At 38.1% G+C, this 16264-nt stretch overlaps 1 protein-coding gene across 2 annotated transcripts in view; it reads right to left on the minus strand.

Moving 5' to 3' along the window:
* Positions 1-1876: 1876 nt before the first annotated feature.
* LOC137258329 (PH domain leucine-rich repeat-containing protein phosphatase 2-like) overlaps positions 1877-16264 on the minus strand; it is a 46934-nt gene continuing 32546 nt past the window's right edge. For both annotated transcript variants that reach the window (XM_067795965.1, XM_067795963.1), the window contains 10 exons: positions 15695-15755; positions 14635-14730; positions 13805-13963; positions 11827-12024; positions 10862-11024; positions 9615-9745; positions 8635-8760; positions 7350-7544; positions 6568-6796; positions 1877-5550 (listed from right to left, as the gene is read on the minus strand). In XM_067795965.1, the coding sequence (XP_067652066.1) occupies positions 3994-5550; positions 6568-6796; positions 7350-7544; positions 8635-8760; positions 9615-9745; positions 10862-11024; positions 11827-12024; positions 13805-13963; positions 14635-14730; positions 15695-15755 (2915 nt within the window). In that variant the 3' untranslated portion in view covers positions 1877-3993. The remainder of the gene's footprint in view (positions 5551-6567; positions 6797-7349; positions 7545-8634; positions 8761-9614; positions 9746-10861; positions 11025-11826; positions 12025-13804; positions 13964-14634; positions 14731-15694; positions 15756-16264) is intronic.

Here is a 16264-nt window from a genome sequence, read left to right on the forward strand (position 1 = left end):
TTATGTAAGCAATTATTTATAATCATGTCATATATTATCCTTATAAAGACAGTAATTGTGAGTTTAGTTTTGGCCTTTTACGTTCCCCAGACCAAGCAATTAAGAGGAAATACATAAGAAATAGGCCACTGACAGTCCGTGCAGTTAGTCTTTATGACAGTGAAATTAGTCTGGCACCAACGTTTATATGGTTAGGGAAAATGAATATGTTGATTTGAAACCAAGAAGAAACTCAACCATGTCTGTCATTCGCAACATCAATGAATCAGGAGACATCCCATTCCAGGTATAATAACTTAATGTATCTGATAGTGTTAGTACAAGTAGTGCTTTCATAAAATGTCACACTTTGATCAGAAGGGTAAATTGATCAAGCAAACAACACAAGCCAACACAAACAATTTGTCTTCCTCTTTCAAGCTCTCAGCTGTTTTATACAATATATTGGTTTGGCATTTTACAACACTGAAATGGATTTCTGTTCTGACAGAGTTTATTTTCAACCAACTTGTCTATGCTTTGAGAAAAATGTTCGAGAGAGTTTGGCCAGTAGTGATTTCTTTACGAAGTAAAGTTCTGTAATCAGAATTTGTGTTTGTTGGGTGTGAAAAAAACCAAAATCACACTAAGTAGTTACTTGTGATGACTGAATAGTCGGTATGACTCAGTCATCCATTATGACATGATTGCCATGCTCCAACAATAGTGCAGAGATATTAACTTTTTTACACAATTAGTCTGAAAGTCAAAGAATACGTTCTAATAAGATATACAATTGAAGGTTTTGGAATTCATGAATATTTTTCAGTTTTAATGTTACTACAGGAGTCTTTATCAAAGAATTCATCTCCAATTACACATGTGGCGATATGGGATACCCTAGTGGTACAAAGTGCTTGTTTATTAGGTCAAAGAGTCATGTTCATTTCTGAACATGAGTGTATTGTGTGAAGCCCATTTCTGGTGTCCCCTGTGGTGATATTGCTTGAACATTGCTAAAAATAACATAAAACTAAATTCACTCAATCATTCTGAGCATAAACACCAGTGACTATTGTCCTTGTTGAGTATAACAACAACAAACTGCTGTTGCCGTATAACTGCTCCCAGCTTATAGACAAAGTCTAAAATTGTCAACCAATATGTGGAATAAGATATTTGAGAAACATACAACACTCAGTATGGAGATTTCTGGAATTCCAATTCCATCTAATCATGTGTTTGAACCAATGAATTTTCCACCCCCATACCCCTGATCATTTTATAATTCAGTATTTCATTTTCTTTGTTTAGTATAAGCAGTTCAATTGGGACATCAGTCCTATATGCTGATCACTGAATCATTGATGTGTGCACTGACAAATACAAATGTCATCTTTATGGCAGCAGTGTTGCTGTCCATTTGATGGTTGTCCATATCACGGGCAAGAATTTATCCTCATTTAACATTGCTTTCTGAAAGAAAATACAATAACTTATTCATTTGTGTTTACAGTAAATGGTGTGTTTGCATCCACAAATGGTTTGGATAAGCATGGTGTCACTGTATGTCGGTATGTAATTGTTCAGTATTTGAAACTAACAGTAACAATGATATGTAAATAATATGTTGAGTTAAACATGCTCTAACTCATATGCATATCCATCTTATTAATATGTACATGCTCATGATATGAGCTTAACACAGTGTGGTACAATTAAGATATACACCACCAATTGAATATGCTGAAAATTATGTCAGTATATGATCTGTGACTTTTCCTGTATAGTGTATATGTACAACTGTTAATCATGACAATATAGCATTTAAGAGTGCATCTCTGTTACATCAGACAAAATCATACAAAGATACAAGCAAAGGATATCAGACAGCAAATGAAAGACAAAATCTTTATACTGTGGAACTGTCATGAGACACAGATCGTAAAATATGCTTGAATACTTCACAGAGCTAATGTGTTATAATTACAATCCTGTAGTCTTACTTGGGTCTGTAGGTTTATGCTCATGTTGTTGATCACTGGATTATCTGATCCAGACTTGATTATTTACAGATCACCCCCCAAGTGGATCCACCCCCCACACCTTCCACCAATGGTCACCATATAGCTGGAATATTGCTGAGTGTGGCATGAAACCAAATTCATTCACTCTTAACCTGGAATCAAAGGATGGATGACATTATATATATTGTAATGCAACCAGGCATTGTCACTGAATTGGTAAGGCTAACTGTGCATCACTGTTTGGCTTTTAGCACAAATTACCTAAATATTTTCATATATTGTTTTGTATTGCACCATCATCATTATTTGTTGTTTTTAAAATAGACATGCAATATCCTTCAATTTACACAATATGTTTGTGCTTGATAGAGATGGTAAATGAATCTTTTTAAACATTTTACCTTATTTTAGAATTGCAAACCAAATTTTACAATATCTTTCATAACAGTCATGATACAATAAAACTAACCTGGGCAGTGGTCATCTTGACCTCCCAATTTCACAGTGTTCTCGTAAGCCCAAGATGTAACTTTTCTTGTAGCATTCATACTTCCTGTACTGTAACATGGACTTACGATAGTCGTAGAGCTATGAGAACTCTGCCTATGTATGATAACCTAAACCCTATGCAACTGTACTCATGCTACACTCAGGTTATGCTGGAATGGAATCACATGACAGTCATATGACAATTCTCTATTACGCTCAATGATGTCTCACATAAGGACTCTATTCTTGATCTTATCCCCCTGTCAATATGAAACACTAAAGATACATTAATGATGAGTTAGACTTCTATGACCAGGTGCCACCACATGAATGGTGGCTTGCAACTGTTTCCAATATAATGCCATTATAGAATAGTCTCCCTCTTCTTTGTCACTTAGTATGTCCACTTAGCCTCACATCTTCAAATCCTGTACAAATGCCATAAAACTATGCAATAACTGCCTTATATCTACATAAATGATCGCTTACACGTCAGTGAATTATATCAGTTAGCAAAAGATTCATGTGGAATTCTGTACAACATATTTTAATCTTCTCAGGAATCTATGAATTGTTTAGACTCCAGTAATATATATGCAAATTAGTATATGACATTTCGTCTATCATATATATATAGACACACACAATATGCCATCTTTCCTGAACACAATATGTGCTTCTCATTGAGTTGCAATATCCAACAATGTGGTATAATGTTGTTGCATTAGTCATTGTGACATGAGCTTTATGGAAGGGAAGTACAATGTATGTGTTAATGCAACACTAGCATTGGATGCTGCAAGTATGTGATGATATATTGTCTGCCTTTGAATGCAAAACACATGCAGGAAAGTCAGCCATCTACCATCTTCCATGAGTGGCTAAAATATCTACAATAGACACCATCTGTTGGTCACATTGTTGTATATTCACAGTGCTTGATAACAATGAGATAGAGTTACAATATCAAATGCAGTGTTGTAAATATATGTTGCAATGCTGACTAACTTGGTCTGTAAGTATATGACTTGTTGCAATAATACAGTGTTCTGTAAGTATATGCCTTGTTGTAATAATACAGTGTTCTGTAAGTATATGATACGTTAAAATATTGACAACAGTGTTCTGTAAGTATATGATATGTTGCAATATTGCCGACAGTGTTCTGTAAGTATATGATGTGGCATAATATTTGATGTATATGATTGTTCTTATTAAATAGTTGTGGCACAAGTTATAATCACAAGGTAATATCCAAGCACTATTTGAATTTGACATACACAAATTGTATTTTGGTCATGTTGGTCTTTTGTAATCCTAACCCAAAATGAACCAGTTGGGATGGTGTTGAATAAATTTACACTTAACACACCCAATCACCAAAAGAATGTCATATGCACTTCAAGAATGTCTTGGAGTTGCAGGAGAGTGCATATAAAGTGATATTGTCATGATGCTGACCCAAGAGTTCGGTCAGTATGTCATATGTAGTAATGTCCTATAAGTATGTGATAATCACACTCTGTTGACTAGGAAACCTGGTGACACCTGCAGGAGTTGGTGAATGTTTCCTCTCCTCCTGTCCTTGATCTCTGCCACCACCATTCACATCTTCTACAGTGTCAGTGGTGTCATCAAGATCTGTCAGATCATCAATGACAGTGACTGCTTCCTGGTACCCGGGACCATGTGGGTGGTGTGGCTGCTGCTGCTGTTGCTGCTGTTGCTGCTGTTGCTGCTGTACATATACTTCTTCATAGTCCCCTACCACAGTGTTATCTGAGCTATCGAACTTTACAAGGTTCACCTTACTTGGGTCTTTTTCCATTGTACTTTGTTTCTTTTTCATGACTCTTGCATACAGATCCTCTATGCTGGCATGGAAGCTTTCAATGATCTCACATTCAATAGCATCAATGTCATCCTCATCCGCCTGAGGCTTTTCCACCTTAGGGTCAGCTTGAAGAGGAGCAACTGCCCTCTCAGGTCGTCGGTGTGCACGCACTGGTTGAAGTCTCTGTTCATCAGAAGTTGGCGTGTGTACCAGTACTTCAATACTCCTAGATGGAGCTCTAGGACCTCTGTATACTTCTCTAACCGAGGCATACATTGGGTCAGATTGAGTTGAATCCAGACTGCTTGAACTGATGCTCTGAGCTCTTGCCATCTGCATCTGATGAAACAGTATGGCATCTCTGTCAATATTTGCAGTTACAATTGGCTGGCGATAGAACTCATCCAGCGATGTGATAGTGTCTGTAGATTCTGTCCGAACCATTGGTTTCACTGCAGAAGTGTTGGCTGAAGGGATGGGATTCCTCATTGCCATCTGTTTCTGATTCATAGCAGCACTCTCAGATGCTGTCTCTCGCTTCTTGGTCAGGGTTGACCAGTTGCTTCTTGGTTCCTCTGATTCCTCTTGGATGTCATCTTCCTCTGTGACTTTGAACATCTCCTGCATTTCCTTATCCTTCACCTCTTCAGCCAACCGTTTCTGGAGTACCGTCTCCCATTTGGGATTTGCATCCTTTTTCCGGTACCTGTTATTTGGAGCAGGTGTCGGCTTCACGCTTAAACTTGGCCTTTCACCCCTATGTTTCTTGACTCTTCCTGCTTTGTCGATGACAATTCCACCTAACTCTGCCACTGCTGGTATGGCATGAAGTTGCGTTACATTTGTCTGCTCACGCAGCTTGTTCAGCAATTGCTTCTGACTCTCCATTTGAGTCCTCAGTATCTCAGTCATGCGGAACCTCTCGGCATCAGACAGCAGGAGCTTTATCACCAGGATCCCAATATTCTCTCGAGATCCATACCCTTGAGCAAGATCCTGTAGTCTCTTGGCTGCAATGACAGGGTCTGGGATGTCTATGACCTCACGGACAGCTTCCTCATGTGACATGTATCTCCAGAGACCCTGATTGGCAATGATGATCATCTGGTCCTCTGATGTCAGTGTCATTGATGTGATGTGGGGACTGGGAATCACCTGGGGGAACAGGTAGCTGCAGCCAATCAGACGAGTGTTGAAAGTCACACCACTAATACGACCATCCTGAAACAGCAAATAAATAACATTAACATCAATGCCCATCTATATATTTTTGTCTGATTAGGACATATTTCTTCCGTTTTGGTTTGATGGTAGTGGGTTAACCTTAGTAGTTCGAGCATTTGCCCAAAGATCCTGGTTTGATTCCCCACATGGGTACATTTAATGAAGTTCAATTTTTATGTCCCCATTCTTTATGTAGTATTGCTGGAACATTGCTAAAAGCTGTGTAAAACCAAACTCTCTCATTTACTTAATTTTGTTTGTTAGCACTATTGACATTGATGTGGGATTCACCTGACAAATGATTCATCACACACTTTGATATTGCTGGATCATGTCCCAAGCAAACAATGTCATTGTACCCTGATGGAATGAGATGGTGCTTGAGATCTCAACCACTGGTTTGTGTGATCCAGACTCAAATAAGCTCAGTGAGAATTTCTGAATGAAAGTACATAAATACTCACTGACACCTGGCTGCGTAAGATATAGAGAATATCATCCAAGTGTCAACTGATATTAATTATGTCAACAACATGAGTTGATAATTAAGTTCCAAATATCGATCCAAGACTTACTGAGGATATTTTTACCTTTATTAACAAGTGTTGATCTAATTGATATCAGTTTGACACGAGGGTGAGATTCTATTTATCAGCAAAAAACACTCTTCATTAGTTTTCAATGACAAATGTACATCTCTGAACACAGGACAAGCATTGGAGTTGCAATGCAGCGATGTCATAGCATTGTGACATCATCAGGTTCATGATGTCATAGCATTGTCAGGTCATTGTACAACATACACTGTCAAAATGATATCTCCTAGGAGATATAGGATCTCACACAAGCAATATCTCCTGTGGAACACAGTTTTGGATGATAAATAACATGATTTGGAAACATACAATTAATGAAAATGGACATGATAATACTTGAATATTAAACAACACACACTCAGGCATAAATAGCAAGTAACAAGTTATTTGTTTGTATTGATGTGAATGTTAGCGTTACCTCAGTGATGATCCCATCAGAGTTGATGACTCTTTGACACTCTTCCTTGTCATGGGACACAGTAAACTGACGAGTGAGAGAGATGGGACCATTTTGACGACACAGTACCACCTCTGTGTCCCCAACATTGGCGACACACAGGGAATATTGATCCTGATGGTCTGGATGCTTCTGGATGTGCACCAAAGCAGCTGCAGCACCTACTCTTTGACCCACGGACTTGATCTTCCTGGAAACAACCAAACAATTGATCTCAGTTACAGAGACAGACAATGAGTGAGTAAGTGAGCTTAGTTTTATGCTGTCTTCAGCAGTATTCTAGCTATATCTCAGCAGTCTGTAATATTTGAGTCAGGACCTGAGAATCCAGTGACCAACAACATGAGCATTGATCTGCACAATTTGAAAATGATGACATCTATCAACAAGTCTGTGAGTCTGATCACCCAATCCCATTAGATGCATTTTATTATAGGCATTGGTTACTGAAGATCAGTTCTAACCTGGACCTTCATGAGTAGAGCTTGACAATGAATACACATGGTCAAATATATATACCAGGTAGTTATGTCATTACCAGTAAACATGAAAATTAGGTTGAAATAATCACAATGTTTCATTTTTAAAAGAGAAAATTCACTTTTCCTTTAGAAATATTGGAAATCCTATATATTTAGATAAGGGTAGTGAGCTGACATTTGTACTAGAAACATGGGTCAAAATGTATGCATCTGCTCGTGGCTAGATAAATTCATAAATTTGAGACCATAAATGTGCCTTACTTGTGAGCTGAGAGCATGGTGTACTTCAGAAAACCCTCCTGGGTTGGCATTTTCTGTTTCTCTTCTGCAACAATCGTTGGTACTAACTCAATCATCAGTTTAGCCACTTCATCATTACGGCCACCATCAAATATCCCGAAGAGCGCATCCCCAGCATTGCTGAACTTGGATTTATTGAGCATTGCCACTGAAAGCCTGCAGAAACAAACACAAGTAGTGAGTGAGTGAGAGAGTTTAGTTTTACACTGCTTTTAGCAACATTTCAGCATTACTACTGTAGGGGATACCAGAAATGGGCTTCACACACTGTACCCATGTGGGTAATTGAATATGGATCTTTGAGTGAGTGAGTGAACGGTTTAATCAGTTAACTACCACACCCCACAGACATATTTAGAATAAGTAAAAAGTGATGTACATGAACACATACCAGAAGCTGTCCACAAATTTTTATAAAGATTACATGCAGAGTCTTTCTAGCTCAGTATGAAATAAGGGGAAGCTGAGTAGCACAGTTCATTAAGAATTAGTTTGTCATGCTTGTCAAGACTTTGATTCCCAACATGGGTTCCCTGTCTAAGTCCATTACTGGTGTCCACTGCTGTGATATGGCTGGAGTATTTAAAAGAGGGACATACTTTGCCCATTAAACTTCAATCAAGCCGCATTTATGTCCCATAAAGACCTGTCTATGGATCTTCATAACTGAGGAAGTATACATGATTACACGATGCCATATGTTGAGGAAGTATACAGTCAGAAGCCAGAGATGATCCCAGGAAGATGGTCCAACCTAGAATCCACTTAATAACAAGTATAAGAACCTGTCCAGCCTAGAATCCCTTGATACCAGGTGTAGGAACCTGTCCACCCTTGAATCCCTTGATACCAGGTGTAGGAACCTGTCCACCCTTGAATCCCTTGATACCAGGTGTAGGAACCTGTCCACCCAAGAATCCTTTGATAACAATTATAGGAACCTGTCCAATCTAGAATGCATTGATAACTGGTATAGGAATCTGTCCAACTTAGAATCCCTTGATAATAAGTATAGGAACCAACCTAGAATCCCTTGATAACAAGTATAGCAACCTGTCCAGCCTAGAATCCCCTTGAAGACAACTGTGTGGACAGGTATTCCATAGAATCCCCCCCTGGGCTTCCATGGATATTATTGGGTACTGCAGATCTATCATGTTTTGGATTCCCTGTAGAGTGGCAGTTATCTGCCTCTCTGGTTGTACTAGTACTCTACAATGCCTATATATATGGTCAGGAATCTTACTTGTTTCTCATGCCTGAAGTCTGAGAAAAACCACTCTGCCAACTGAGTTCTGCTTCCACTGAGGAGACATTGTTCAGAGACCGGTTCTGTCCTCTCATGTCAATCATACAGACTCTCTTGGCATTCCTACAAGCAATGAAATTCAATGTATTCAATGATGAGATTCCAAAGGATAAAGATATTTATTGCCCCAAAGCATTCTACAGGCACTTGTACTGAGTTACGCTTGATGTAAAACCAGAAGATATAGTATGTTTCCCTCTTTCCCACAAGCAGTTGTTGTCAATAACACATGATCTAATTATAGAAGAAATGAATATTTATTGTCTAATCTAAAATTTCATTCAACCAGGTTTATGTTAGTGTTGGGAATCAGGAACCAAATCCACTATCGATTATTGGAGGACTTTTTGTGAGTGATTATTGATTTGCATTTTTAATGTAATCACCAACTTTAAGGGGCTTTGATCAGGTTTTATCTAATTAATGTTGTTTTTTTTCATAACTAATGCTAGCATGAAATGAAATGCATGCAGGCAAGAAAATCCCTGGAATTATACTTAAACAATAAAAGACCATAGCTTTATGCATTTGAACATATGTTTGTTTGTGAATATTCATCAAATTTAATGGTTAGATGGTTAGTTTACTTCAGTCAGGTGTGTTATACTAAGACTATAACATTCCAATCAAATGAAAATATGTTTTTTACAATCGCTAATAATTTTTTATCCTTCTTTCAATCAATTCCTTTCAGTTATTGGAACACCAGCAGTTCAAATCAATAAATTGAGGCAAAGTGGACAATACTATGAAAGATTAGCAAACAGCTTGTACTGCATAAACAATGTTTAATCCATCATGAATATAGGAATAAAAAGTAAATGAATACTTCACTCAAATTTGTATTACACAAAAAGAATATAACATTGTGATGATACAACTGTGCTGTATTATGTGCTGACAGTTGTTGCACTTACTTGATTCCTTGCAGTTCATCAGTATTGACAAAGATATTTGGGTTACCGGAGATGTCAAGCAGATTGACCTTAGATGTCATCAGATTGCCCATACTGACATTCTCCAGACGATTAGTGCCAACCTCCAGTACCTGAAGTTCAATTTAAGAGGTTGTTAAAACATGAAGGGTCTATCTGTAATCAATAATACATGAGATAAGAATAGTTTTAAATTGAGACAATCCTTTTTCCTTATTCAGATTGAAAAATAGGTCTGTTATATACTATGCTGATAAAGAAATGTAAAAGTAGACAAGGAAATATCTGACAATAGTTTCTGATATTCATGCAAAATGAACATAATTTTTTCATGTCTGCATACATTAAGATTGATTTGTGTTTATACAATAAAGTATGGCCACAAAATACCAAACAAGTGTGACAAAAATGCTAACACATGGAAGCATGGCGGCCAAACCCATCAAAATATACTTCCCATTTAGACTTATTAGTGAAAATATAGCCACTTACTTCATGGAACTGTTCTAAAACAAATTTTGCAAAATAATTCATTCTGTTTAAAGGTATTGTTTCTACATGTATTGATGTACTGTTGAAAAGATCATAATGTTGAAAAGATTATTGTCATGAGTTTCAAAAAATGAAAATCCATGAAAACTGGCAAATTCTTAACAACACTTTACACCAAAACGCAACTGTTCACATGCATAATATCTGCACATGCTTTTTAGCAATTTGATGCATATATAAGACAAAATATCATGGATGTCAACTTCATCATCCTTTGTGCAATTCATCTGCATAAGGTTTGCAGTTGGTTCTGGAAAGTTAGTGGAGTAATAAATCTTTGATGTAACCATAAATATATACATAATACATAGTAAGAGTTTAAAATGAGCCTTGTTGATGGGAAATGCATGAACCGCTGGGCTATGATAAGAAAGGGTTTTCATTTGTCTGTCATCATGACGGCACAGCAAGTGAAAGAACAAACGTCATGACTGACAGAATCTCAACACCATCAACTAATTGCAGCCAGGCAACTTGGTTTTACCAGTAGTCAGAGTACAAGCACAGGTACAAGAATATTGAAGGAACCATTATGAGATGCAAGGATCAACATGTGACCAGTTGGGTGACCATGTGTCAAACAAAAAAACATAATTTGTTTGTTTATGCTCGTTGATGTTAAAACGAAACAACATTATAAATACCATGTACATGCAGTCATGGAGATAGCTAAGTACCTTAAGGCTGGAGGAGTTCCTGAAGTTTGGTAACTCCTGCAGGAGATTGGCATTGGCTCGTAGAACCTGGAGCTTGGTGTGTCTGCTGAGACATTCAGGCAGGAAGCGGAGGCTGTTGAAGGACACGTTCAGTTCTTGGAGCTGCTCTAGTTTCTGGAACTCACTGGAACAGACACTTGGTGTTACATTCTGCTCATTGACAGCTTATTGGAAGGCCAATTGGTTCATGTAAATAATTAATAATAATCAATAATGGTTGAAAAAGAATTTGCAATTTCAAATGTTCACTATTTTTGTGAAACAAAACACTTTGTTCATTGAATCAGTAGTTCCAATTAAATTTGTTTTCTTATAGTAAAAGTGCAGGGAATCAAAATTTCTATATCACCTTTCTTTGACAGTGAAATTTCAGGAAAACATTCGCCTACAGATTGCAGAAACAATGGCAAAAGTGATCCAGTTTAAGAATAGAAACAAATCCAAGTGAATGATCTGTAAATAATGACATTATTACTATTGGAGAAAGGATATCAAATTTAGGATGAGAAGATTCCACTGTAGATAATCAGTATCTAATGCATATGACAAGAAAACTAGTTGGGACCTTCTCTGTATTTCATTTCTGAAATAATGGATTAGACCATTAAATACATACAAAACTATAAGCCTGCATAAAAAGATATTAAAAGTTTGTTGGACATGTTTTCCAAAAGTGACAAGAGTGGTAGGACTTTATTTTTAATTTTGTAATAGAACATGATCAGCTTGCACATTCAGTCACATTCGTTCTTACAGATATTCATTCTCATAGTGGACAAATGGTTGATCTGGATGTGACCAAGTCACAATATTTTCTTTTAAATGGCAATAAAAAACTGTTACACTCACAAACAACAGTGTTTTGTGAGTTGATTTATACCTATGTAGAGAGCATATGCAACATCATGCTTTGAGAGTATGTTTACCTGTCTTTGATCTCCGTGATGCAGTTTTTGGCAAGGTGAAGAACACGAAGTCTAGGGAAGCAGCACACTTTAAATATGGCCTTGTTGACGAGTCTATTGGAGGTGAGGTACAGTTCCTGCAGCTTGTTATAGGTGTCATTACGGTTCGGTGCTGGCAGGTCAACCAGACAGTTCCCTGTGAGATTCAGGCACCGTAACCTGGAAACAAAAATGGTCATTTCTATATCTGTACCAGTAGGGTCAGATCAACAGCTAGTCTCTGAAATAAATATATTTTACAGAAATATAGTTCATAAATTAAAATAAAATGCAGTAAAAAGGAGTCCAGATACTTTCTTCATTTTCAGGGATAATCCAGACTTGCCACACATTGTAGACTTGCATGGGCTGCCGTGGGTACATTTATTTCAGGGTCTGTATGACCGATGACAATATCAATGTTTTGATGGGCTGTTCTTTGTGCCAACTCTTCACATGCATCAAGCTGAGGTAGGAAATATTAAGATGAGAGGGAGACAAGCCAAGGTTCTTGTTTTGTATTTTCACACTGTGTATCATGTTTGTGATTAAAATGATTGGTCAGTGTCTCCTTGCCAATGCAGGTGACATGGACTTCAATACAAGTGAGTGAGTGAGTTTGGTTTTACGCCCCTTTTAGCAATATTCCAGCGATATCATGGCGGGTGACACCAGAAAATGGGCCTCACACATTGTACCCATGTGGGAATTCGAACCCGGGTCTTTGGCGTGACGAGCAAACACTTTAACCACTAGGCTAACCCACCGCCCCACTTCAATACTAGAGTCATCTGATGGTTAAACGTTTATGTCATCCTCAGCATGGGTGCTATCTAGTGTTATTATTAGTAGCACTGTCATCCAGCTATGTCATGACTAATTATGTCAGAGTAATCATTTCAATAAAGCACTGTTTCATGCACTATCTGCTGCATCAAATATGTTTGACAGTGGAAGCTGTCAAAACCAGCATCTGTCCAATCCAGCAAGTTGTCAACACAGGGGTAAAATCTCAGTCCCTTCTGTGGCTCATACATTCATCTCCAGCTCCACAATTCAGCAAATAGTCTAAACTGGATTACAGTAGAACATGGATATAGCAAACACGGATATAGCGAACAAACTGATATAGCGAACAAATTTAAAAGTCCTGTCAATGGTCCCTTTATAATATCATTAAAATTATACGTGAATAACGAACTTGTGAGTAGCGAATTAACGGTTACAGCGAACTGATTTCCTGACCCCAAGCCCAATTAACGACGTGAGTAGCGAACTCACTCAGTGTCAGCTCAGTGTCAACTCAGCAACTTAGCGGTATACATCAACCTTGTGGGCGGGGCCAATGCAGCATTAGAGACACTGCGTCATCTGCTTGTGTGTGAAGGATCAGACAATTCTACTTTTGACTCTCTAGCAGATGTATGGCAGCAGTCAGCAAAATGAAATCGGCAGGACGTGGCGTGCAGAGCAAAATTGTGGACATGTTAAACGCAGTTAAGTGTTATATTGTTGAAATTGTTGTGATTGTTAAACATGTTCTAGATAATGTATTTGAACAATGAAATCAGAATTTTAATGTCAATGTACAAGAATAAAAATATGTAGCCCATGTATATACGTGTCTCTTCATCTCTATAAGCCAATATGGCGGTCAAACGTGAATAACAAACAACGGATATAGCGAACTAAATCCCTCGGTCCCTTGGAATTCGTTATATCCGTGTTCTACTGTATTTCTTTAGGCCTGATGAGTGCCAGTTTAGACAGCTTCCACTGTATTTAAATTATACCACTGATTTCACAGCGATGTTCCAATCCATCAGTTATCAGTTTCAAGGTCAATAATGTACAGAATAATCCCTAAATAGAGAGTAACTTAATCATCCTGCCTAAAGATTAGCATACATCATTGATTAAGGTGGTAACACTGTGGTCCTCTGGTGCATGCAATACTCACTTGTTGGCCCGGATGAAGAGTTCAGGAGGTAGCTGGGTCAGAAGGTTCCTTTCTAGGTGCAGCTCCTCGATGAGACAATGCTTGATGTCATTTGGCAGCTGCGTCAGTTGATTGTGGTTCAGACGCAGGATCTTCAGCTTCCTTGCATCTGTCAGCATCCTTAAAACACAGATTAAAAATTAACTCCCTGTAGCAAGGTGGAGCTGATGCACTTAGCTTCATTCCTGGGAGGACTGTGGGTGTCATACATTCCCAATAGCCATGCTTGTGGTAAGAGTTAATTAAAAAGAGGAGAATGGTTACAGTGAGTGACCTGGCTGATTGCATGTGATTGTGATCTGATGGTGTTGATTGTTGTTCATGCTGACCCCAGGTTTATCTTGCTAATGATCAATTATTTATCAGATGCACTCGGTGTGGTATATATGGAACATCACTGACTGTGATGTTAATCAACATTTATTCCCTTACTAGCCCATTCACTACAAGTCATGACATGTTAAAGCTCAAATATATGGATAAATATACCATAATTAAAAAAGTAGGGGATATTCCATTTTGCAAGCATACCACTAGCCAAAGCCAGTGCACATGAAACATAGAAACATTTCCAAAGGAATGGAATAAATTGTTACATTTTCCCTTAATTTCTCTTCATCATCTGTTTCCTCCGTGGCTTCATCATTTGCATTTTATCAATCTTGTAAATCCAGTATCCCCTACTTTTTTTAATCATATATAATTGATATCATGTTGTCATTTCTTGCATTTGAAAGGAAGTGACAAGGTTTACTAGACATATTGTTGATACATTATTGAACAACAGTTACCTGTCAGGTAGACGAGTGATCTTGTTGTGGCTGAGATCTAGTCGTACTAGGAAGAAACAGTCACCAAGCCATGAGGGAACCTCTTTCAGCAGGTTACTAAAACAAAACACTCAATGTGCAAGTTCTCCTGACCCTGTAATACACAAAACTGCTGACATTGCATGTCAAGGACAGAATATGGCTTCATGCCACTTTCAGCAAGTTCCAGCAATATCACGTTAGTGGACACCAGAAATGGGTTTCATATATTGTATCCATGCCGGGATTCGAACTCTGATCTTTGATGTGATGATGCTTTACCCACTAGGCTATACCTTAACCCTTTTAAATCAAGACAACTGAAGTGGTCTCATGATAAAACTGCAATGTCAACGTACTTGTGTATGTGTCTTCACAGGAAGTATCCTTCATCGTTTTGATCATAGTATTAATCTTTTTTGCAATATGTGCAGAATTTTGTCTGCATATTGTTTTGATAGTGTCCTGTTACTGTCCACATGAGTTTTATGGCAGGGTTTAGGACAAGTGATTGATTGATGAGCCCAGGTTATTGATCAGTGAATTGTGAACAATAACCACACTGAAATCATTTCAGGTCCAATAGAACTAAATGTTCTCAGTCTTTGATAACAGTTCCACAGGTCTGTTCTAGTCTTTGGAACATGTCTGCTGTATACTACTGGCAAACAAGGATAAGTTGGACTGGTGCACAAAACAGATTTATGTGAAGTAGGTGGTGCAGGGCAGTGAGCAAACCCATGTGGTTTGTGATGGAGAACATATTTTTTTCTAGTGGACATTCAGTGCATGATGATGAAACTGTTTCCTGGCTTAGCTTTGTCCACTAGATTTGATCAAGGGCAACCTCAGAATCCTTTGCTCACAATGGCAAGTGCCAGTGGATAGCACTCACACATGCTAATATGGATCAACTGTCAGGTTGTGTCAACCTATCCTTGTTTGCCATTACATAATACTGCTATGCAGGGGTATACTTACTGGGATATTACTAATATTGATGAGTATGGAATTAAACCAGAAACACTCAATCAATACTCACTGGGACACATCCATAGAAACAAGCCATTCAGGTTTAGGGTTGATGGAAATAGTCTCAATTTCTGAAAAGAAATTATAGTGACAAAATAAACGACAGTGAGACAGATTGCATTTTGTTAATCTGAGGTTCACTTTACTAAACACATTGTACTTCTAGCCTCTTTACTGAATGCCTCACTTCTACAAAACACAACAGTCTTTCACAGTGAATTAATGTGTGTCTGTCTGTGGTTTATTTTGGAAGCACATTTGAACTCATCCAAAACTGTGTCTCTCTCAGTCCTGTTTATGTTTCAGTTTTGTTCCATGCATATTTAGACAAAGAGTTGCTTGGGCTGTTTGGTATTCTTATCTGTCTGCACTGTCGAGTGGGTGAGTGAGTTAAGTTTTACGCCACACTCAGCAGTATTCCAGCTATATGGCAGCGGTCTGTAAATAATAAAGTCTGGACCAGACAATCCAGTGATCAACAACATGAGCACCGATCTGTGCAATTGGTAACTGATGGCATGTGCCAACCAAGTCGGGGAGCCTGACCATCCGATCCCAATAGTCGCCTCTTACAACGAGC

The sequence above is a fragment of the Haliotis asinina genome, chromosome 12 (assembly GCF_037392515.1).
Source record: "Haliotis asinina isolate JCU_RB_2024 chromosome 12, JCU_Hal_asi_v2, whole genome shotgun sequence".
Classification (NCBI taxonomy): domain Eukaryota; kingdom Metazoa; phylum Mollusca; class Gastropoda; order Lepetellida; family Haliotidae; genus Haliotis; species Haliotis asinina.